The 25,755-nt window shown below is 38.7% G+C and overlaps 1 protein-coding gene across 2 annotated transcripts in view; it reads right to left on the bottom strand.

Annotated features, from left to right (window-relative positions):
• Positions 1-25,755, bottom strand: part of GABRA3 (gamma-aminobutyric acid type A receptor subunit alpha3) — a 205,993-nt gene that overhangs the window by 89,915 nt on the left and 90,323 nt on the right. For both annotated transcript variants that reach the window (XM_084871096.1, XM_084871095.1), the window contains exons 4-5: positions 23,514-23,581; positions 8,416-8,636 (exon numbers count right to left, since the gene is read on the bottom strand). In XM_084871096.1, coding sequence (XP_084727222.1) covers positions 8,416-8,636; positions 23,514-23,581 — 289 coding nt within the window. The remainder of the gene's footprint in view (positions 1-8,415; positions 8,637-23,513; positions 23,582-25,755) is intronic.

Below are 25,755 nucleotides of genomic sequence, written 5' to 3'. Positions count from 1 at the left end.
TCACTTGAAATATACCACTATCAACCACCCAAACCAAGCAGCATATTAGTCACAAGAATCCCAGTTGTTTCAGGCTTGCCACTAAATCCTGGAACTATAGGCAAAAGATTGGAAGGTCAACACTCTACCACTTCATTTAGCCTTTAGAGGAAGCACATCTCAGTTTTAACAATTGCTCAGATGTATAGCTGCAGCCTCATTTTCTCATATTCACACTGTCTCCAACTCTCCAGCCATCTTCAAATACTTGTGTTTTACCAAAGCTTTCATGCTTCTGTGTCTTTGTACACATTGATTCCACCCCCGCCCCCCACCTGGAATGCCATTTTTTTGTTATATGTGCATCAAATTTCCTTCAAGTCCTTGCTCAAATATTACCTCTTCCACGATGCTTTGTATGTGCCCTACAGGCATCGTTGAGTTCTCTGGCTCACAGAAATCCCAGAACACTTTAGACAAATACTTTAGTTTTTATCACTGTTGAAATAACCTTCTAGCTCCAAGATAATGCTGCTCCTGCCTGGAGGGTCATGTCAACAAACTGAAACTTAAATAACTAATGTCTCTGTAAAACTCTGCTTGACCAGAAACAGTATATCCAAGCAGACAATCCCCAAATGCCAAGGCAACTTCAGGCCTTCTCATACCAAACATGGTTAACTATGTGCCCCTGCCAATCAGATCTTTTCTAGTTTTTTCTTCGTTGTTCCTTATTCTTTATCCTATAAAAGCTTCCTGCCTACTGCCCCATGTGTTAATAAAGTTTGTTTGTGTTGCCTAAATTGTTTTTCTTTGGTCATTTTTAACAGCACATAATGTTATCACTCTGTTTATGTGTCTGTCTCTGCACTGGACTGTGAGCAACTTGAGAGAAGGGTCTCTATTTATCATTGTAATCCCATCCTTAGTATGGTGGTTGGATAGTCAATTAATGCTTCTTTTATTTATTTATTTTTATTTTTATTTTTTGTTTATTTTTTAAATTTAGTTTTATTTATTTTTTTATTTTTTTATTGATTATAGTCTCACATAATTGTCCTTATTCCCCCATTCCCATCCCAAACCCCTCCCTAGATATGCCCCCCCTTCCCCCCCGTTGTCCATGGCCACTGGCTAGGCCTATATGTATGCACACAAGTCCTTTGGTTGCTCTCTTCCCCTTACCCCCATACCCCCTTACTTTCCCTCTGAGGTTTGAGAGTCTGATCGCTGGTTCTCTTTCTCTGGGTCTGTTTGCGTTGTTCATTATTTCCTCTAGATGTGTGAGATCATGTGATCCAAGAAATACTCTTGTAAGAACCTAAACTGCAACAAGCCATAATGGTTATGCTGAGAGGCAAATGAATCAGTCTGTAGTGAGTTCCTTTCTGGGCCAAAAGTTCTTGGGACGCAAATAAATGCTTCTTTTAAATAACTATTTTTGCAAGATAGGCAGAGCAGGTATTTTCAGCCCATTTAAAAACCAAAAAACCAAAACTGAGGTCCAGAGTGGAGAAATGCCTTATCCCTGGTTATACCATTGATCGGTGCCACAGTTGGGACTCACAGCTGGAGCTCCTAATTCCAATTTTAAAGTTCATGTCACTACAACATAGGTCTCTACTCTGTTTAGGGGTAGCAGAATCTTCCGGTGATCTATAAATCCCCCTTTTGTTAGAGTGAGCTTTATAACTCAATCTGCTTGGAGATCAGCATCTTGCCTTTGAGAATAAAGAACAAATGTGTGAGGAGTACATTCTTTCTTCCATCCCTCCAGCTCAAATATTAGTTCCCCTTTGATGCTCTTCCATATCTGGGCCCAGTCCTCCAAATCATGATGAAACGTGTAGTTTTTAGCTCACAGCACTTCATTTTTGGCTGTTTGTAAAACTTCTATTATGCCTTATAATACTGCAAACAACGTGTCCTATCGTTTCTGCAAGATATGAGCTCTTAGAAGATAGGGGTTAATATCACCATGTGAAGTGCAAAAAAATAATTTATAATTGACTGAAGACTTGTACTATTACTTGATTTCCCCCTCATTACAAGCTTTCTCAGAGCCCAAAATGAGCCACTCTATCGTCTATGCTCTTATTTCTATTCATTAGAGTGAGGTTCACTAAGTATGAATCACTTCTGTGAGTTGGTTGCGAGCTAAATGAATAAAGAACTATTAAGTGGGATATCCTAAAGTCATTACAAAAAAAGGACCATGCGCAATAAAGCTTTCAATGCTTGGCTGTTTTGATTATATTAAATCATAAACAACTAGCAATGTGACCTAAATGCTTTCTCTGGTCACTGTTCATTTCACAGGTAGTCTCTATAATGAAGACATAAAGGCAAGCCATTTACATCTAAAGTAGGAAGAGAAGATGTTAGGATTTGAAGTCCTGGCATCATGCACAATTTATCTTTCAAAATATTTGTCTTTGAAACACTCTAAGTATATAAGCAAAACTGGCTCATATAATCAAAGGATAAAGGAAGGCATGAAGGTCTAATATGGCAGCAAGCCTCTTAATTGGTTCAGAAAAATACCACTTTCTTCTTGATGATGCAAGATGGAGAAATGAATGCTTATTTTCTTTAATTCTACATTAAGTATAGGACCCTATTATTGTGTAACCTAATACATAGAAGACACTCTGTGCAATGTATTCAATTTTACAAAACCCCACTGTGTCAAGTTATAAAAGTAGGGACATTAACACAAACACCTCTACAAAGGTGGACATGTTCCAGGACATATGTCAAGCAACTGACATGGCTGCCATATTACTCCCCACAACTGCCTTGTGAGGCAAGTATTGTTTTGATTCAACCCATTTTACAGAGGAAGGTGCAGGCATTGTATTACTACAGAACATATATTCTAAATCTGTCATATTTGAACAATAACATGAATGATCTGATCATGTTGCTCACTTAAAAAAACACACAATAATATCTCCCTATAACTACAGAATAAACATGCTGTATCACTTCCAAACTATTATCCCTCATCTGTCATGCAGAAATATTTCCAAACAGGTATTCTATTTGGCTGCATTTCCCCAATATACTTCCTTATCATTGTTATTTTCCAAAAGCTTATTTTTTCATTCAATGAAAATGTTTTATTTAACATTCAATGAAAATGTTAACACTTGGGTTATCATTTTTTCTTAACCTTTAGTACTTCCATTATCCTAGGGGACTCATTTACTTAAAAGAAGCACTCATACAACATCCTGACCCTCACCAAATTCCAATCAGGCACTACATACCACCAGTGCTACCTTTTGAACATATAACAGATCCATATTCTTAAAAAAAAAAAAATCTTACTTAGCCCTAGCTGGCTTGGCTCAGTGGAGAGAGTCTCGACCTGCAGACTAAAGGGTCCTGGGTTCAAGTTTGGTCAAGGGCACATGCTTGGGTTTCAGGCTCAATCTCCAGTAGGGGGCATGCAGGAGGCAGCTAATCAATAATTCTCTCTCATCATTGATATTTCTATCTCTCTCTCCTCTCCCTTCCTCTCTGAAATCAATAGAAAAATATATTTTAAAGATACCTTATTTAGTGGAAAAAGCAGCAGTTTGAAGCCAGACTGTGCTTAATTTGCTTAATAATTGCATCATCTTGCATAAGTCATTATTAATGTTAAGCTTTACTTTCTACATCAATTAAATAGAAATAAAACCTATTTTGAACAGTTTTTGTGAAGATTAGAGTTGTTTTAATAAAGTGGCAATAGTAGCTCTGTAGTACATAGTAATTACTATTATTATTAGAGTATTGCAGCTCATAAAACTAGACACCTCATTTTCACCTTTGCTTTCCTCTAATCTACCTGCCACACTGCTCCCAGAGTGATCTATCTAAAATGCAAATCTGTTCGTATCATTCTTTTGTAATAAACTATTTAATGAAACCCTATAATTTTTATGCCGACATAGCTTATAAGTACCCCTTCTTCAACCCAGGCCACTTCTCTGCACTTTATTCTGTGTTCCAGTAACACTGAACTTCTTTTAGTTTCTTTAATGTATTATTACCACCTCCTCTCTCATTCCCCTGGGCTTCATAGCTTCTCCTTCCCCTTCCTTCTTTTCTCCTTCTTCTTGTTTCTTCTTTCTCTCTCTCTCTCTCTCTCTCTCTCTCTCTCTCTCTCTCTCTCTCTCTCTCTCTCTCTCTCTTCCTTCCTTTTTATCTCCCTCCTTCCCTCCCCCCATTCTCTATGAAACATTTTCTTTCTATCTTTTACTCTAATTTAACTCTTCACTTCTTTTTAGTCTCGGTTTAAAAGTGAATTCCTCTGGAATTCATTGTGGCTATTCTCCATAGACTCACTTTATTCTACTTTACTGTTATGATTTATTTAATTGCTTTCCCCCACTAAAATATAAGTGAGGGCAGATACCTCATTTATCTTTGCTCATCATTGTATTCCTAGTTTTATGATGAATTTTGTCAATTCATGAATACCTGCCTTTATGCATGCTATTTTCTCTGCCTAGAATACCCACCTTACCCTGTACCTACACTTTCTTAAAGATTCAGGATATAGGATAAGTATTGCCTTCTTTCTAGAACTTTCCTTGATGCCATAACATGATTTTGGATGTTCCTTGCACTGTAATTCTAACATATTTTGCAATTCTGTTTAAGGACTTTTATATTATTGTGCAGCTACCTGTGCACATATCTGCTTTAACCATTGAGCAATAAGGTCATTAAGAGCATGATATGTATCTTATTTATTTCTATAGATCGGCACTTATTCCAAAATCCACAAACATGATAAGCACTCATAAATGGGTCAATGGGATAAAATCTAGTTAAATTCAATGCGTACTTGTCCCTCATACTCAAATAATCACTGGAACTGCAACATTCATATACCATAGGTATAAATAAAAATGTAATAAATATATGTATCCATATCTTCATCAATAAATAAAATGTAATTAATAGAAATGCAGTTCCCTATATATTCATGTCTGATAAAATGAAAAATTCATAAACATGTGCATCACTTTGATCAGGGTTCTGTTCATCTTTTCTATATCATTTCAATTTTAGTATGTGTGTTGCTGAAGTATGCAGCAGGTAATGAGCTTTGGCCTGCATTTTTATGGTTGTCTTGAGGTCTCAAGATGAGACAAGACAAAGCTTCATTATCAACTGCCCTAGTTACACAGCCCTGCAATCCTTGGTAAGATTTTTCTAAGAAGCTATCATTCTCTAGTTTTCTCATGGAATCCAAATATAATTTCTGAGGATCAAAAATAATAACAGTAATCTAGTAGAGTAACAAACACTTTCTGAAAAAAATCTAAGTGTTCTTCAGACCTTATCCAATTTGTGCTTAAGTGTCTTCAAGAAGGTAGCAGCTACATTTTTACCTGAATGAGAAAACAGGTAATGTGTATCTTACAAAGAATAAAAAAAGTCACCCGATGAATAAATTATGGTGTCACAAATAGAGCCATTTATTTTCAGTCTTGAATTTAGATCTTCCTTTGGACCCACTATCCTGGGTCCAAGGTGAAGCATATACTGTATAAGGGAACCAATGGCTTCATCATGCTTCTAAACTTCTGTACCTCCTCTATGCTATACTTTAGAATAAGCACAAGGGCATTCTGCATAGACTCCTATCTTCCTAAACTTGTCCAATTCAGATTAAAATTAAGGGCCCAATGGTCATCTTCTTTCCATTGATCCAACTCTATCTTCAGGTGGCTAATCCTTTGTTCAACTTCATCTTCTGCCCTTCTCAATAAGCATCCTCAGTCTTCTTTATAATTCCACGTCTCCATCACCCCAGAACCCAGGGGTTTTCATATGCAGCCACACCTGAGGCTTTTGTGCAGGGAGGGAGGTGCCAACTTGTGTGCCTAAGGAGACTGGGGTGGGAAGCGTGGGGAGATTTAGCAAAACAGCAGCCAGGAGCATTTGGTTGTAGACCCTCAAACCAAAACGGCCATTTTTCCTGAAAGGAGCTAGCTGCTTCCAGTAGCTTCATGGTGGGAAAAGAAATAAGACCCACTCTACTTGATACAGCCTGCCCCACCTGCAGGATCCCTGCACGCCACACCCTGAATTTTGAGCTTTTCTGAAGAAACAAAAGCAGAGGCCAAGCTTATGGGTTTGAACAGTCTCAAGGAGCCCTCAGTGACTGGCCAAGGGCAGAAGGGATCAGCCCCAATATCCTGGGAATCAGACTGATATTTTCTCCTAGGAGAACTGATAAAAGCTCTATTTTTCCAGCTTATTATCTCTGTCCAGTCAAGGGCAGAGTAATATTTTGGGCCACTCATGGAAGAGTAGCTCTTGGACAGGAAAATACACCCACATATTCCCGGAAAGCTAAACAGCACCTCCCCCACCTAAAGTTTTTTCTGAAACAGACTGTTGAATGAATGATTAAGATTGAAAGCTGGCTAGCAGACAAAGGCAGGCAGAGGTGGAGCCCAGGGAACCAAGGGAAATTGATGACTCAGCCCTGGGCCCCATGATGCTAACAAACTTACATTAGAGGGAAGATTGACCCCTCCTGCTTGCAGCCAAGGCCTGTGGAGACAGACACAAACTGTGGATTGCTTGGAGCTTCAAGCAGGTTGCAGGAAGCCAAAGGATAGCTCATGACAGGAAGTGATTAGCACCTGTGTACCTAACAGGAAGCCCAGAATTGGCAGACAGAAGATTGGGATCCAAAGGGTGCCAGGGGTGGGGGATGAGGGCAGGGCAGAAGATATGAAAGGGGAAAAAAGAGGGACGTATGTAATACTTTCAGCAATAAAGATTTTTAAAAAATAAAAGATATAGGGTTTTGCAAAAGTAGGTTTACAGTTGAGAGTACACAAAACATGGAGGCTAATCTTGTATTATTATCTACTAGAGGCCGGGTGCATGAATTTGTGCATGGGTGGGGTCCCTTTGTCCAGCCAGCAATAGGGGCCAATCGGGGCCATGGAAGGGGGCTGTGGGAGGTTGGCTGGCTAGGAGAAGGGGCCATGGGAGGTTGGCTGGCTGCCCCAATCTGGGCCCATGAGGCCAGCCTACCAGGGAGAGGGACTGTGGGAGGTTGGCTAGCTGGGGGCGGTTGGCTGGCTGCTGGAGGTTGGCTGTGGTAGTTCACTGACCACCAGCAGGCAGCTCCTGTGTTGCACATCTGCCCTTTGGTGGTCAGTGCGCATCATAGCTACAGGTCATTTGGTCGTTCAGTCACTTAGGCTTTTATGTAGAGAGACTAGAGGCCTGCTGCATAAAATTCGTGCATGGGGGTGGTGTCCTTCAGCCTAGCCTGCATCCTTTCCAATATGGGACCCCTCAGGGGATGTCTGACTGCCAGTTTAGGCCCGATCCCACTTGCCTGCCTGCCTGCCAGCCTGATCACCCCCAACCACTCCCCTGATGACCCGATCACCCACAACTGCCCTCCTCTGCCTTGACTCGCTTCTTCCACCAGAACCCGCTTCCTCTGTGTGAGGTGGTGAAGACATCAGGACCGGCCTCCTCCAAGCCACGCAGAGCCGTAGGACCTCCAGGTCTCACCGTGCAGAGAGCCCACTGGTCCCCACCTCCGATGTGTGCGGGCCATCATCTGACAGCCATCTTGTGATGACTTTGCACGCAAGGGCCACCTAGGCTTTTATTAGTATAGATTATTGTGTTATTTTTCCATACAAACAACTGTAAAGCTTCTTTTGCCTAATCCTATATATCATACTTTTCTACTCCCAAAGCATAACAACATCACAATCCCCCAAAGCACAAAAATCATCACAATTTTATATTTCTGATGACTCATTATATATTTCTTAAAACAGTGGTCACCAACTGGTGGTATATGAGGTCTGAAAGGTTAGCAACTGCTGGCTTAGAAGATATAGTTTTAAGTTCTTTGGAAACTTTACTCCTCAGCATTCTAATACCATGTGGTATTAAACGTATGCTGCTGCAATTTTGCATATATATATATATATATATATATATATATATATACAGTATTGTATGTTTCAGAAAATATCCATCATTATCTCATGCAATTCTCATAATTCTGCATCATAGTACTTGGTTGTTACAGTTAAAGTTAGCCTATGCTGACTGTCACAATCTTCATGCCTATGTATATGGCTGTGAATCTGTGTATTTAAGTGTTTTTGAAAATGTATATGCATGTGTATTAGTGCACATGTGTCTTGGAGTATGCAGCATTTACACATCATGAACATATATCTCTGTGTTTTTTAGAATGTTCATATGGCCAACTCTCAATTTATATGAGTATGTATATCTGCAAATGTGTTAAGAATACACACCTATGTGTGCATTTATAATCTGTAAACTTGAAATAATTTTCAATGGATAGCCTAAGACATGCTGCTTTAAGCCCTAGTACTACCCCCAAGTATACTTTAGAAAGGGATATCACTTTCTGACCTCATTGTGTAGAGGAGGGTTCCATTGTCTATCAGTCTGAGCAACTTGTTAGGTGTGGTCATGTTATGGGCCACCGATTTCTTCCCATTGTGAAAGAAGGTGTCAGGGGTCCAGATCTTACTAGCCAGAAGATTATTCAGTGGAAGGACCTTCATCGGTCCATCAAATTTCAGTCTTTCATCATGCCATGTCTGTCGAAAAAATACATCAATGGTGTACTCCTAGGGAAAAAAAGAAAGAACAATGTTTGAGTAGCATTCTAGTAAGGACATACAATGTCTTTAGCAAATATTAATTACTTTGCAGTATTTCCTCTGATGCAGAGATGTAGCAGCCTATTAACACTAAATATGGGTGAGTACAACAAATGATTGATTAAAAAATAATGCCATGGAGATCAGTAAGTACAGAGAGAATATATCTGACAAGATTTTGCTTAGGAAAGTCACTGCCAACATTGCCCTGCCCATCATAAAATCTAACCATACCAATCTGGGTGCTCAGTGGTTAGAGAGTCACCCTGCTGACTGAAGGGTCTGGGTTCAATTCCGATCAAAGGCACATATCCTCATCCAGCCAGTCCTTCACCACGCTACTATTGAATATATGTTCATGGGCTATGCAGATATCACCACAAATACAAAACTTTAAATTTTAGAACGTATTTCATAAAAGCCTCAAATAAAAATGTTTGATGAATTATTATCTTAATATAGGTAATAAGAAACTCTTACAGGTAAGTTAAAAAGGAACACACAAATATAAAATGGGTAAATGACATCATTAACAGAAAATTCATAAAATGGATAAAAATGGTTAATAAACATGAAAATTTTCAAAATTGCTGTTAATATAAACACAAATTAAAATAAATGTTCTATGTTTTGGTAACAGCAGACTAAATCATTTGGATATATCCTCTTATAGCTATTATTTATAAAATTTGAATAAATAAATAGTAAGATAGACTATTTTAAAGCAATAGAAAGTGACTAAAAGCAGGCAAATACTTGAGAAAAGTTTACCATTGGAAGATGGCAATACCAATGGATTAAATTACATTTGTGGCTTTTTTTTTCTTAAAAGTTTTCCCCCAAACCTCGAATTCACATGGTACAAAAACACAGCTTTACTGGCTCAAAGTGGCAAATAATCTGAAAATTTAGGGGTGAGAGTCCTAGAAGAAAGAGAGCCACAGTAGGAATGGTACCCTAAATCTGAGTATACTAGTATACTCTGCCCCAAATCCTAGCTAACCACTATACTATACAAATATGAGGAAGACCTCATGTTTAAAAAATGCAGACGGAAACAATAGTGGAGTCTTCCACAAAATTACAGATAACAGAATTGTTCTGGGTGATAATTGTAAGTCTGACAGAAATCTTTTTTTAAAAAATATATATACAGAGAGGAAGGGAGAGAGATAGAGAGTTAGAAACATCAATGAGAGAGAGTCATTGATCAGCTGCCTTTTGCACACCCCCTACTGGGGATATGCCTGCAACCAAGGTACATGCCCTTGACCAGAATCAAACCCCGGACCTTTCAGTCCCCAAGCCAATACTCTATCCATTGAGCCAAACCGGTTTTCGGCAGTTTGGCAGAAATCTTATTGGCTTAATAACTGTGAAGGAAAAGAGCCACATGCTAACCTGACAAGCTCAGGGGAGGCCTGCGTGGCAGTCTTGCAAACTCAGAGACCTAAAATAACCACAAAAGATGGTTTGAAATTTAAATATTTAAACTACAAACAGGTTATAGTGGGTAGTCATTTTCTAGGCTGATATTTTCCCAGACAAAGGTCAACTTAGATCTTTACTGAGCCCACTTGCCTTCTGGCCTCTAAGATAACATATCTATGAGATGTCTGGGGAACTTGTAACTTCCCGTTTTCTGGAGCCCCTGGGGCACAACAAAATGTTGTGGGTGCCAGAACAGATGCCTCAAATTCTTTCATTATCATGTAAATTGTTCCTGCACTCACCTAAGTAAGAGTCCATCATTTTATTTTTACCCAATCCCAGGGGTTTCCCACCGCGTTGCTTTCTTCCGCCTCCTTACTCCATCACCAATGAATTTCATGTAACCCACCTATGTCCCTTCTTTGATTGCAATATATAAATAGAAATGTAACCCGCCATTCTTGGGAGCATTATCTCAATTTTTTGAGTTCTGCTTCCAGGCATATGTCAACAGTTTGGCTCAAATAAACTCACAAAAATTCTTTACAGGTTTCAGTGTTTTTTTGTTGTTTTTGTTTTTGTTTTTTTTTTCCATTAACAATATCTCAGAGGATATAGCTCAAGGCTGGCCAAAGAGCTGAAAATTCAGGGGGAAACCCTGGAAGCAAGATAACCACTGAGAGGGTATGTCCCAAAATCTGAGTACAAATTCTGCCTAAATCCTTGGCTAACCACTAAAATACATAAGGCATGGAGTATACCTTTAGATAGTCAGGCAAAACAAACAACCAGAAGCTGCTTAAAATTCTTTGACTTAAAATCCATTAAGACCTCCAATCATACCTGGAACAAATTCTAATATCCTTTCCTTACCTATTGATAGAAAGCACTTAACTAGCCCTTACCTTCCTCTCTGAGCTCTTTTTTAAATTTTATTTTTTATTGTTGACAGTATTATAGATATCCTCTACTTCGTCATTTCTCCCCTCCAGCCAGTCCTTCACCCCACTACTATCTATGTCCATGGGCTATGCAGATATGCATACAAGTTCTTTGGTTAATCTCTTCCCATTTCCCAACCCCCCTCCCCTCTGACAGCTGTCAGTGTGTTCCATGTATCCATGCCTCTGTTACTATTTTTTTTGTCAGTTTATTTTGTTCATTAGATTCCACATGTAAGTGAGATCATGTGTGGTATTTGTCTTTCTCTGGCTTATTTCACTTACCTATAATAAAAACATAATATGCTAATTAGGCCAGACAGCTGAACGACCTTCCCAACGTCCTTCCAGATGACCAAGCTGGGCTGTGGGCTGAAGCAAGCCTCTATGGCTGCGAGGGCCAAGGCAAGCCACTGCAACTGTGAGGGGCGAGCCCCTTGCACAAATTTCATACATTGGGCCTCTAGTTTCACTATAATGGTCTCTAGGTCCATCAATGCTATTGCAAAGGGTAAGAAAATTCTCTATTTTACAGCAGCATGGTATTCCATGGTGTAAATGTATCACACAGCTTTTTTGTTTACTCATCTGCTAATGGGCACTTGGGCTGTTTTCAGATCTTAGCTAATGTAAATAATGTTGTTGTGAACATAGGGGTGCATATATTTTTCTGATTGCTGTTTCAGGATTCTTAAGATATATTCCCAGAATTGGAAGGCTGGGTCAAATGGGAGTTCCATTTTTAATTTTTTGAGGAAATTCCATACTGTTTTCTAAAGTAGCTTCGCCAGTCTGCATTCCCAGCAGCAGTGCATGAGGGGTCCTTTTTCTCCACATTCTCACCAGCAATTGTTTGTAGATTTATAGATGATAGTCATTCTGAAAGGTGTGAGGTGATACTTCATTGTCATTTTAATTTGTATCTTTCTGAAAATTAGTTACATTGAGCATGCTTTCATGTACCTGTTGGCTACCTATATGTCCTCATTGGAAAAGTGTCTATTCAAGTTCTTTGCCTGTTTTTAAATTGGATTGTTTGTCTTCCTTTTTTGAGTTGTATGATTTCTTTATATATTTTGGAAATTAACCCCTTATCAGGTGTATCACTGGTGAATATGTTCTCTCATACTGTAGATTCCCTTTTCATTTTGGTGACAGTTTATTTTGCTGTGCATAAGCTTTTTAGTTTGATGTACTCCCATTTGTTTACTTTTTTCTTTGTTTCTTTGTCCTAGGAGATATGTCATTGAAAATTCTACTATGTGAAATGTCTGAGATTTTACTTAATTTTCTTTTTTAGTTAAATTTATTGGGGTGCCATCTATATATACATAAAAGCCTAAGCGGCCGGTCAACAGACCAGCTGACTGGCTGACCAGCCAGTAGCTATGATGCGCATTGACCACCAGGGGAAAGACACTCTGCCTGGTAACTATGACATGCATTGACCACCAGGGGACAGATGCTCAACACAGGAGTTGCTGAGCTGTGGTGACTTGGTAGCTGTGGTTCTCAGATGATGCACCAGGAAACAGACAGGAGGGAGCCTGATTCTGGCATGCATCATCCAAGAACTGCCCTCTCACAACCTTGTACCCCTCAGGGAATGTCGGAGATCAGTTTTGGCCTAATCCTTGCAGGTCAGGCCAAGGGACCCCACTGGTGCATGACTCTATACACTGAGCTTCTAGTTGGTTAATAAGATTTTATAAGTTTCAAGTGTTCATTTCTATGATACGTGAACTGTATATTGCATTGTGTGCCCCCAACCAAAAGGAATACTACTTGTCCATAAGGAAAGGTGAAATTTTGCCATTTGGGACACTATGGATGGACCTTGATTATATTATGCTAAGCAAAATAAGTCTGAGTTCAGTTTTAACCATTCTTCCCTCTTCAGATTACCCAATCTGGCTTTTCTTTTCCTCTAGAATATCCAGCATATTCCTGCTTAAAGATTGGGGTATTATACTTTATCATCTAAACTGGAACACTTTTGATAGTGATAGGAGGTTTTATCAACAATTATACCAGGGCAACAGGTATAAATCAGGACTGTGCCAGGTAAAATGTTAGAAATATACTCCTACATAAAACCAAGATCCTGAAGGACTCAACCTCAACAAAAAGGTTAATTACATAAAATGAACTATACAAAATCAGTCCACAAAATGAAAATTCAGAAAGGAAACTTGTCTATCCAAGCATGAATTCTGAATGAAGAGAGGTTTAGAAGTATTTCTACCAAAATTTAGCAACCTTAGGCTTAATCATATATGAGACTGATGTTAAATGTATACTATCTGCCTGATTTGGGGTTTTTAAGCGGAAACATTAACATTAAATTGGCTTAAAGATGGGGTACCTCTAGATTGACTTGCAAAAACTAATACAAAAACATTGTAGAGGGACATGACTACAAATAAATGCTTGCTGAATATCAGCTCACAATCCACAACAACAAATGCCTAAGGAAATGGTCATGAGCGAGAGTCAGCTGATATAACATATAACTGAACCCTCTACAATAACTTAATATAACAGAATAATCAAACATATTACAAAGGAACTATAATTAAGATGACACAGACATCAAAGGAGATATTGAGAACATTAGAAAAAATCCAAACATTAGGGAGTAAGAGCAAGAAAAAACAGATTTTTAAAATGTTTATTTTAAGTAGATCTTCTATAAAAGAAAAAATAATCTTGAAAATAGATGTTACATAGAAGGTTAGATATCACTAAAGAGAGATTAGAAAATTAAAAAATACATGTGAAGAAAAATTGCTCAGAGTAAATTTCATACAGATAAACGAAAGAATATGTAACATGAAGTATAAAAGGGAAAGGTTCAGTATCTATATATGTAAAAGGCTAATGTGCTAAGTGTCTGACTATAACCAGTCACTATGATGCACACTGACCACGAGGGAGCAGATGCTCAACGCAGGAGCTGTTGAGCTACAGTTACCTGGCAGTAGCAGTTCTCAAGTGATGCACACAAAACTGGGTAGGAGGGAGTCTAATTCCTCACAGGGCACCGCAATTCCACCTTTGGCCATGGGTCATATTATTGCTAGGACACTGTTGGCCACGAATCTGGTCTATTGCACAGTTGTGTTTGCATTCCACATCCTGAATGACAACAACTTTGCAGAGTGCCCTCTCACAGGGATACCTTAGGGAATGTTGGAAAACTGGTTTTGACCCCATTCCTGACAGGCCAGGCCGAGGGACCCCACCTGCCAGAGGGATCTTACTCACTCCACAGATGCTAGGGAGTGATTGGGGTAGATTGGCTCCAGGGTGTGCCCAGCTCATCTTGCCTAGTCCCACCCTATGAGACACCTTCTAATTAATTTCCTTTCAATGTGCATGAATCCGTGCACCAGATCACTAGTAATCTAATAAAATTCTAAAGTTAGAGAGAACATGAGGAGAAACAATACTTAAAGTACTAATGAATGATAGCCTTTCAAAATTATTGAAATATATTAATCCTTAGCTTTAAGAACCATAATAAGTTGATAGCTTAATATAATAAAATAGGTCCAAACTAATAAAGAGTGAATTTGAAGAATACCAAAGAGGAGATCTTTAAAAAAACAAAATAGAAAAGGCTTATTACTTACAAAGGAATAATAATTTGAATGACTTATTGAAAACAATAGGAGCCAAAAGATTTCTATAGCCAACTAGAGTATCTTTTAATATGAGATCAAAATAAAGATAATTTTACACAAAATTTTATTTTCTCATGTCTGGGTCACCCACACCATTCAGATCTCATTCAAAAGTTTCTATATCAGAGAAGCATTCTTTGACCATCCTATCATAAATAGAAATCCCCCTTCTCATTAACATGAATTATTTTTTCTTCATGCATTATTTTATCATATAGCACTAACAAAATGTATTTTTATTTGCTATTTCTTTCATTCCACTAGCCTGGAAGCTCAATGAGAGCAAAGACTTTGTTCTGTTTGCTGCTACATCCCTAGCACCTAAAACTCTACCTGGCATATAGTATGTGCTCTATAAATACTTTTGAATAAATAAATTAGTGAATGGATCCTCAGGAAAAGAACTACTAAAAGAAGTTGTTCATGTGATTGAAAATGAAATAACCAGAAAGAGAGAGATAGAAACATCAATGATGAGAGAATCATTGATTGGCTGCCTCCTGCACACCCCCCACTGTGGATTAAGCCAGCAACCTGTGCATGTGCCCTAGACTGGAATCGAACCTGGGACCTTGCAGTCTGTAGCCTGATAGTCTATCCACTGAGCCAAACCAGCTAGGGCCACCTTGTTAATTTTAAATTGCTTTAAATTAATATTTGATTAAAATTAAATGAACAGGTTATTTTTTGTTATTAATTTACTGTCATTTTAAATAAATTTTAGCAAATAGGCCACGTGTTTGGAAAAACAAAACAAAACACTAGTACTTTTGCCAACATGAATAAATATTACATATCTATAAATCTACATATTTAAATCCAAGACATATCGCTCATAGACAATGAGTGATTAGCATATGATCACATGGCATTGAGTGCAATAATTGATTCTGTTGTCTCGTGGTGTGACTTTCTGCAGCAGTTTTAACACCTGATGTCAATGTTCTGATGTGTGATAAGTGACACTCCAGTCATGTGCATTTGTTTGCTCATGGTGACTGGTGAATGCATATATCTACTAGACTTAGTCAGTATAAATTTAAAATTACAGTAATTCATATATAGAACTTTTCTGTGAAATTAAATTTTACATGCATATTTTTTAAATTTTTTAAAGCTTTATTTTGAAAATATATTTTATTGATTTTTTACAGAGAAGAAGGGAGAGAGACAGAGAGTCAGAAACATCAGTGAGTGAGCCGAAACCGGTTTGGCTCAGTGGATAGAGCGTCGGCCTGCGGACTGAAAGGTCCCGGGTTCAATTCTGGTCAAGGGCATGTACCTTGATTATGGGCACATCCCCAGTGAGGGGTGTGCAGGAGGCAGCTGATCGATGATTCTCTCTCATCGATGTTTCTAACTCTCTGTCCCTCTCTGTAAAGATTCAATAAAATATATATTTAAAAAAGAGGAACATCAGTGAGTGAAAAACATCGATCAACTGCCTCCTGCACACCCCCTACTGGGGATGTGCCCACAACCAAGGCACATGCCCTTGACCAGAATCAAACCTCGGACCCTTCAGTCCACAGGCTGGCGCTCTCTCCACTGAGCCAAACCGGTTTCGACTACATACATAATTTTAATTACATAAATACATCTACCTAAGTGAAAACAGGTAAGCTAGCTAATAGGTAAATTTTTAACATATGCATTTGGCAAACTTACTTTATTACATAATGGACTTTTGGCTTTAACGGACACACCTTTGCTCAAATTACTCACTTATATCAAGGTTTTATTATAAAACACACAAAAGATTCCATATCTTATAAACCACCTTCTTTCATTGAGGCATTAAATTAGAAATTGAGAACAGCCCTAGATAGTTTCACTCAGTGGATAGAGTTAGGCCCTTGGAGTGAAGGGTCCTGGATTCGATTCCAGTGAAGGGCACATACAGTGATTGCAGACTCCATCCCTGGCCCCGGTCAGGGTGGATGCGGGAAGCAACCAATTGATGGGTCTCTCTTACCTAGATCTTTCTCTCTGTCTCTCCCCATCCCTTCCACTTTCTCTAAAAATAAATGGAAAAATATATTTGGGTGAGGATTAACAAAAAACAAACAAACAAAAAAGAAATTAATAACAAAGTTTTATTTTTGAAAATTGAAAAATCCGCTAAAGTTTGTGTTTTTTAAAATATATATTTTATTGATTTTTTTACAGAGAGGGAGAGGGATAGAGAGCCAGAAACATCAAGGAGAGAGAAACATAGATCAGCTGCCTCCTGCACACCACCTACTAGGGATGTGCCCTCACCCAAGGTACATGCCCTTGACTAAAATCAAACCTGGGACCTTTCAGTCCGCAGGCCGACACTCTATCCTCTGAGTCAAACTGGTCAGGGCAAAAAATCCACTAAAGTTTTTGAAAAACAAAGAAAAAATAAATATATTAGAAAATATTTGGAACTGAACAACAGTGGAAATGTTTGTGTATGAAATCTTATAGTGGAACTCTTCAAGTGGTACTGGTAGGGAAATTAACAGCCATAAAGAAGCCTTAAAGACAGCCTTAAGAAAATGGAAAATTACAAACTAATCTACTTTAAGAAACCAGAAGAACCACAGAGTACCCCAAAGAAAATATAATCCAGACAAAAGAAAACATCAGTGAAACAGAAAACAAAAAACAATAAGGGCAATGAAAGAAAACAAAACTAGGTTGCTTTAACATTACTAAAAACATAGAAAACTTCTCATAACTTTAAGAAAAGAATATAAAATAGGAGAAAATAGTTTGGGGTAGTGGTAGGAATATAGATTAAATACGATTGGCCCAAAAAGATGACAATTTTCGACGTTGAGTGTTAGGTACATGAGATTCTACTAAACTATTTTCTCTACTTTGGTGTCTCTCTATGTGATATAATCACATCCAGTCTTTGATTATCTCTGGGGAGGGAGAGGAATGGGGAAGGAGAGGAATGGAGTTAGTTTAAGATACACAGGGAACTTCATGTGTATCTTTAGATTTAAAATAAATAAATAAATAAATATGCCCAATTTTTAAGAGTAAAAAAATTTGGATGATGAATATCTGTTCTTAAAAATATTATTCTTGACAAAGTAAAACCTATTGGGGAAAATCACATTGTGATTATTTGTTCCATAAGTATCTTGTGATCTTTGGCCAAAAGCAATCTGATTTTGACCTGACTATTCTTGAAATTCAATAGAAAGAAAGAAAGAAAGAAAGAAAGAAAGAAAGAAAGAAAGAAAGAAAGAAAGAAAGAAAGAAAGAAAGAAAGAAAGAAAGGAGGGAGGGAGGGAGGGAGGGAGGGAGGGAGGGAGGGAGGGAGGGAGGGAGGGAGGGAGGGAGGGAGGAAGGAAGGAAGGAAGGAAGGAAGGAAGGAAGGGGAAAGGAAAGGAAAGGAAAGGAAGGAAGGGAAGGAAGGGAAGGAAGGAAGGAAGGAAGGAAGGAAGGAAGGAAGGAAGGAAGGAAGGAAGGAAGGAAGGAAGGAAGGAAGGAAAGAAATTAATTCTTTCCTTGAAAATTGACCCATGTATGCTCTCCAAGGATGAGTGCCTCCAATTTGACAAACAAATTCTGCTGCTCTGTGAGGCATTTAAATTCCATGTTCCAGATAATAAGCCTAAATCTGTCTCTTGGGAAAGACACAGTGAATTTCCTGAACCAGTCAGAGATGATGTGTAAGGACATGTGGCTCTTTGGGAGGAACATTTGGCCTGGTGTTAAAGCTTGAATGTCTTCAACTCCTACACTGTGCAGTGTTTTAAAGCAGCCAATAGAAAGGACCTCGAGGTTGATTCCACATTAACAGGGTCTGAGGCCAAGGTACATGACAACTACATTACAGTAAATGCACTGTCATTGTCCCATATGCAGGCTTCCCTCCCCTGTTTGTTTTGGCCTTCCAGACTTTCCTTGGCTATTTGCCTTCTATCATTTTCTATTTTAGAGACTCCTAATCCATATGCCTCTTTTAGTTGCATTTCGCCCTTGAAATTGTCTTATTAGCATTTGTTTATGTGTCCTGCCTGTCTATTTTAAATAAAGTGGCCAGGAAATTCCTGGTCATGGAGTCCTAGGCAAAATCCTATAGACATGGACCCTCTTTCTGTATTGCATATGGGAATATGGTATCCTAGGAATAAGAGGAAACTGATATCCTAAGAGGCATTCAAAATAGACGAAGGCTCTCTTCTTCTGTACCCAAGATCACCAATAAGTGAAGATTTAAAGTGGACATAGCTACTTTTTCTAGTGCTAGAAAGGAAACAGGTGCAATAATGTCAAACCCACCAGGAAAGAGGTCTCTATGCTACTTTCTTTTTAATTAACACCATATTTTCCTATACAATCTTTGAATACTCTGATTAACTTTGCAAGATTTTCATAAGCAGTTGTCAGAACAAAATGTAAGTTACCTGAATATGTTACCAAGAGTTATGATTATAATGTCTTTTATTGGCTCTGACCACCCCAATCCTCCATTTTATTTTTCTAATCAATTTGGACTGTTGGTTCTCTTATTACATCATCTACTTTCTTCATTACCTGGCTGTCAACCACATATCCTAAGAAGTTTATCTGACAAGTGGGAGCTGGGCACTTATTATCTACCAGGTATATAAGCAGAGAAAAGGGTGAGGTTGAAAATATCTAGAATTGGTATTTTAAGTTTCCCAGTTATTCTCTCTGACTCTACTAATATTACTACCCTTTGTCCTCTTTATTTTCTCACATTCAGAGAGATCATTATTGAATTCATAACTCAGAACCCTGGGCCCTGCACCTCTGGCATGTTTAAGGATCAGAGCAGAGCCTGAAGCTTTAGGAGGAGAGCTAGGATACAAACTTTGTCAGAAGCTGGTTTGGGCCAGGATACATATGCATTGTGAATTTATTACCATACTAACTTCTATTACCTTAATTGTGTGTGTATGTTGTAAGAACACTTAAGATCTATTCTCATCAACTATCATTTGTCAACGTTCTATTTTCCTTTTTAGTCACTGACCATATGCATAGCATGCTATCTTTAAGCCAGTATCCCAGTTTCTCTGCATTCAAATTCAAATGTTATTGGGATACCAGGGAAATTTTCCACTTGACAAGAGCCATTACTCATTGGCAAGGAATAAACAGACACAATTTGAGAGAGAAGTGACAATGAAACTGCATTTTTACTAAACCTTTTTCAGTCTCCTCTCATTGTTACCGCCACCATCTTTTCATACATTGAAAAAATGGTATAAACTCTCCGAAAAATAGAACATCAGAGAAGTTTGCATGGCCTGTTTATTCAAATTAGGATTGTATCCCTTATTCTGTTTCTCTTCTGGGAGACCATTGACACAAAATTGGTATTGCTACTTAGGAGCTAGGTATGCTGTGGCCATCAAGCTCCAATTATTGCAAATAGTTAACACAAGCCTTTCATTTGAGATGCCTATTAAATCCCCAATAATAACCAATATACAACTTATATCTTATGCTCCGCATTAAGTTTCTTTCTTTCTCTGACTTTCTCCTTAGAAAAATGTACAACTGTTCAGCTTCCATCTCTGCCCAATCCCCTATTGCCACAGCTCCTTATGTTTATGAGTGGAGAAGCCACCAAAACATTGATGAACAAGCCTAAAGCTTGGAGCCATTGATCAGAAATTCATTAGTCTTGCTATTTAACAGTGTCCCTTGAAGAAAGTTACTTCCTGTCCTTATCTGCAGGGTTTACTACTAATATTTCATTTAATCTCAGCAATCACAGAGTACCTGTGTCAATTCCTGTGCTAGGTGCTGGAGATATAGAAATGTACCTGACTTGTTTTCTCCCTTTGAAGAACTTTTAGTCAAATGGAGGAACACAGTTATAATTTTATCCTCAAATTTAATTTTTCCCATCTCATTCATTTTTGTATTTAATAAACAGTTGAGAGTCTACTAAATGTCAAACACTGAATTAGACTTTGGTGGTACTGATATTAACAAAACAGACATGTAGCTTTCTATCAAACACAGGATCTATGTCTTTGGAGATCAGTGTTTGACCAGGGAATGAAATGGCTATAAAGGATTATGGGTGGTGCTGGTTCAATGATTAAAATGGCACCATGATTCCCTCACTTTGTGAATAAAAGTCTGTCTCTATTTCCTTAAAAAGCATTCTAGACCAGCCGAAGCCGGTTTGGCTCAGTGGTAGAGCATCGGTCTGTGGACTGAAAGGTCCCGGGTTTGATTCTGGTCAAGGGCATGTACCTTGGTTGCGGGCACATCCCCGGTGGGGGGTGTGCAAGAGGCAGCTGGTCAATGTTATTCTCTCATCGACGTTTCTAGCTCTCTATCACTCTCCCTTCATCTCTGTAAAAAATCAATAATATATATATATATTTTTAAAAAGCATACTAGACAAATGAGTCAAGAATCCAGCCAACTATAATAACTTTTCATCTATTTTTCCATGTTATCTGTGGTCTCAGGGGAGCCTGGGTTCATGCTTCAACTAGCTGCTAAGCCTGATGCTTCACCAAAAGTCATCCCTGACCATGGGTCAATTCCCCAGTCTACCAAGTAGCACATGAATAAATTTTCAATGAAGAATTTTTTAAAAACAACAAAAATGTGTTTCCCAACCAGGGTGTTGATAGCTATTCTGCCTTGTGATAGAATAGAAGTGCAGCTAAAAATAACTTGAAGTTTATTTGACCAAAGTCTTCCCTCCCTATTAAGAGCCATTTTTCTACTTAATCACGAGGAAGAAAAACCAACAAGCAAGTGGAACATGAAACTTCTAAAGAGATAGAAAGTCTGGATTATTTGAAATGCCTTCAGGGTTGGCTTGCTTGGGTTGGGATGGAGCAAAGATAGAAGCTGGTTTGGGCAGGGATTGTTTGTGTGTTTGTAGTACCCCTAGATTTAGGAATCTATTTGCACATGTGTGTATATGGAGTGCTTAGGATAACATGTGGGTTGTTTATATTCTGTGTATATTTTCTTACATGCATATACATTTTTTCTGAATATATTTGTGAATGTTGGTGCTTGAATGAGAGTGAGTGTGTGTGTGTGTGTGTGTGTGTGTGTGTGTGTGTGTGTGTGTGTTCAGTTGCTTTCTTATGAAAATCCTAATTATTAACTAATACCCACCAATAGAAAGAGAAAGCTGTATATCTTTGGTTAATCTGGTTATCCTCAATGGTTTATAAGCTCTCTCCGAATATAAAAATTCCTAGAACCCCTTAATGGAGATTTTAACTTTTTAAGGGGTACTTGTTGAATTACCAAGTGGCAACAGTTTTAATGCACACCTAGATCTGAATCTGTGGGACATAGTAGTCAACAGGTTGAAAAGGGGCAAGATAGACATACAGGGATTCCTGCTGACCCTATGAAAGACCCATTTCCTATGCCCTCCATGTCAAACATTCCCCTCACTGAGCTCTCCCTGTGTGCCAAGCACTCTATTAAAAGCCAGAGAAACCATAAAGGCTTGGTGCTTGCCCTTAAGGAGTTTACAGGGAGTCTACTATGTCCATGCATAGTATTCCACACCAGAAATACAAAGTTTAGGTCTCTACTATCTCCCTGCCTTCCCTCATAACCACTCATGACTCCCTATCCTGAGAATTAACCTGTTTCTCCAACTGACTCCTAGAACTGTGTGATTGAAGGGATAGTCTTGTGAAGCCAACATGCCTAAACCAATTCTGATCCACCAGTATTTTGCCTCTTATAGTCCATCCTGTAGAGAGTGCCAGATCAATCATTCTAAAACAAAGCATATTTTTACTGCCCTACTCAATGGTTCTATATTACCTACAGGAAAAACTCTATTATGTCCCTATCCACTGTTTATGTTTACCCAACAGGTCTAAAGAAGCCCTGTCCCTTGCTAAGTAGTAGTCTCGCTGAAGATAGTGATACAGAGAAAAATGAGTAATAAACATGGACATTTCATATTTTTAAATATATTTCTTCTGATTTAAAAATTGTTATTTTCAACACAAAGTCACTCATTCAACAAAAATTTACTGAGCATCTAATAACTGCCAGGCATACTGAGCAGATAATAGCTTTTCTGTTTACTGACATAATAATTATTCAATCAATATCTGATACTTAGTAGGCATTAATCAGATAGTCCATTAGGATGGGGTCTTCTGTCTCAACTCTCCTCTGCAGTCTTTGCTTTGGCAGCAATGGAGAACAATAGGAGAAGGGAAAGTTCTTCCAAATGATTTAGGAGTCATCCCCTTTCTAGCTCTACTATGCTCTGCCCTGTTCCTTAAATATGCTCTAAAGTTCTCTAACTGCTCACATCCATAGAAGGATTAGTTTCCAGAAGTAGTTTAGACTCTTACTCCAGACACTCTGCATCACCCTGGCCAAGCCAAGTCCCTGGGCCTGTTTGCAAGGAACAGACTTCTTTGATAATATCACCGGTGAGAGTCCACACCACAATGCTCTCTTCACATGACTTATCAGTACTAATCCTGTGTGGTAATGGCAAAATGTGAAGGGAGAGGAGAGGGAAGTTCAATTGTGGATAGGAAGCCAGATTGATTTTGAAAGATGTGTTGTGGAAAGAAGAGAAGGATACTCCTGTTAAGGATGTATGTTTTTTATGTAAATATGTGGGGAGAGCATGGCAAGAGATGGATTCAGCAAAATGTAGGATGTGAGGGTAGGGAATTCATCTGAGATAAGGCTTCTCCATAGGACATAGCTAAAAGGCTCTGCCATAGGGGAAACACACACACACATTTTATTTGATCTGTTGTATCATTTTTCACTCTTACTTTACCAGGAACTACACTTACCATGTCAGTATCTGACACAGGGCCAAAACTGGTCACATAGATATCAGTCTTCACTTCAGTCACTGCATCTGGGCCAAAGAAAATAGAAAAGCAGAGTGTCAGGAAAACCTGTGGCCTTAGCTCTGAGAGAGACCAGTGCAAAACTCTGAATGATCACCAGCTTGCTACATTTGAGAAAGGTTATTTGGCACAGTTAGTGGGAAACCCCTTAAAAAATCATCTTACTTATACGATTTCTTCATGGAGAACATGCTAGGTACAGGTGCAAAGTCCATTCTATTATAATAGGTGTCACTGAGAATGACAGCAGAATCCCAAAGCTTAGTGAGAGTCCTTAGAGATCTCTGGAATCACCTGTGTGGACATTCACACTGGGAATATCCTTAACTGTGGTAGGCTACAAATATCCCAATATCCAACTCTCTTCTACTTCCAGGAATATAAGATGAATGCACTCCCACTCCCTGCCTGCTTAAAGTAGAGAGGGGTCATGGGACTGGTTTTGATTATGTGAGGAAGTAATATGTGTTCCTTCCTGGGTAGAACAATTATGGTCCCATACAAGCCCCTCCCTGCCATGGTCATCATGGGAACATATGTTGAAGTGGAGCTACCATAAGATTGATATAGTCTGGAATGATGAGCTAACACATGGAGGACAACTGCCCTGAAGAGTCACCAATGGACACAATATTGTGGTGAAGGTTTGGGGAGGAGGTAGGTGTGGGGAGGAGTGAGTGGGTCCTGGGGGGAAGGGGACATCTGTAATATTTTCAAAAATAAAGGTAAATTAGCAAAAGAGTCTAGATTTAAAATAGACTTTGCATGAGTGAGAAACTTTTGTTAAGTTGAATGAAAATATTTGGAGATGACTGACATTACCTCATACACTCTCTTTGCATTTATTTTTCTTTCTTATACCTGTCTTCTTTCTAGTCTGCCTTCCTACCTAATCCAAGAATCTCTGAAGGGCAGATTCCCTGTTTTGTTTTGTTTTTATCTCTGCATCTTCAATAAACAGAAAAGGAACCTATTACTCAGATAGTGATGACTGAATAATTTGGTATGAATGGATGAATTCATTACATATTTGCCAAGTTGGAAAATGATACCCAAAAAAGTAATTATTACAGAATTAAGTTTCTCTTTTCTTGCTTTTGTCAGCCCTGTCTTTCCCTTTGCAGCCCAGATTAGCACATCCACTCCAGCATACCTCAAACAGAGCATAAGGCTGCTTAGTCCAGCCTAACAAAATCCATTTTAAACTATCAAACATCCCATCATTGCAGTAAATTCAAACAAGTCCCACTCCAGCCCAGCACAGCTGACCCCAGTAGAGCATACCAGTAACATAGCTAACACAAACAAAGTCCACACAAGACTCAATGTATGTATATAATGAGACTGGCTAATGTAGTCTATGGCACTATTTCTTTTCCCTCATGGAAAAGGGAACACACCTACTGCATGTGTAGCATATTCTCTATTCATCCAATCCTGGGTTCTGGTCTACATGTACTTTAGATCTGCTTGACTTCCCACTTTCCAGAACCATCCCTTAGGCTTAATACATTGTTCCCCTACTCATACTGAGTATGCTCAAGGCCGCTGCATGTATCCACAAACATTTCATTTTCAGAAGAGATTGTGCGTATCATTTAATAATAATAAACACTCTAATCAATTTACTAAAACACACAATTTACTCCCAAGCTTAATGATTAAATGACAAGTCTCTGAAACAATAGGTGTGCTTAAAATAGGCTCTCATCTAGGGCACAGGCATCCTTTGAAGCCATTTCTGTGCTTGAAGTAGAGACAACACTTCAGAACCCAGAACATGTACCCTAAAGACCTATCCATTCAGATACAATGCCAGGTTCATTGGCTGGAGAAGCATTGCTCTTTCTCCTAGTACAGAAAACAAAATTCATTAATTAATGGGAGATTCAAATATAATTCAAACAATTATATTTGAGTCCAGTATGCCAGGCAGGACATAGGTAGACACAGAACAACTTTATAAACCAATATAATTGCAAAATTGCAAGATAGTTATGCAGCCTAAAAACAGGGGACCCAGACTACAGAGAGAAGGAGGAGAAGGAGGAGGAGGAGGAGGAGGAGGAGAAGGAGGAGGAGGAGGAGGAGGAGGAGGAGGAGGAGGAGGAGGAAGAGGAGGAGGAAGAAGAGGGAGAATGGTGGCAAAGTCAAGTGGCAGAAGACTGCTCTAATTAATGAG

The sequence above is a fragment of the Pipistrellus hanaki genome (assembly GCF_964339955.1).
Source record: "Pipistrellus hanaki genome assembly, chromosome: X".
NCBI lineage: Eukaryota > Metazoa > Chordata > Mammalia > Chiroptera > Vespertilionidae > Pipistrellus > Pipistrellus hanaki.
The sequence above is the reverse complement of the archived record's forward strand: the minus strand, read 5'-3'. Positions and strand labels throughout refer to the sequence as shown.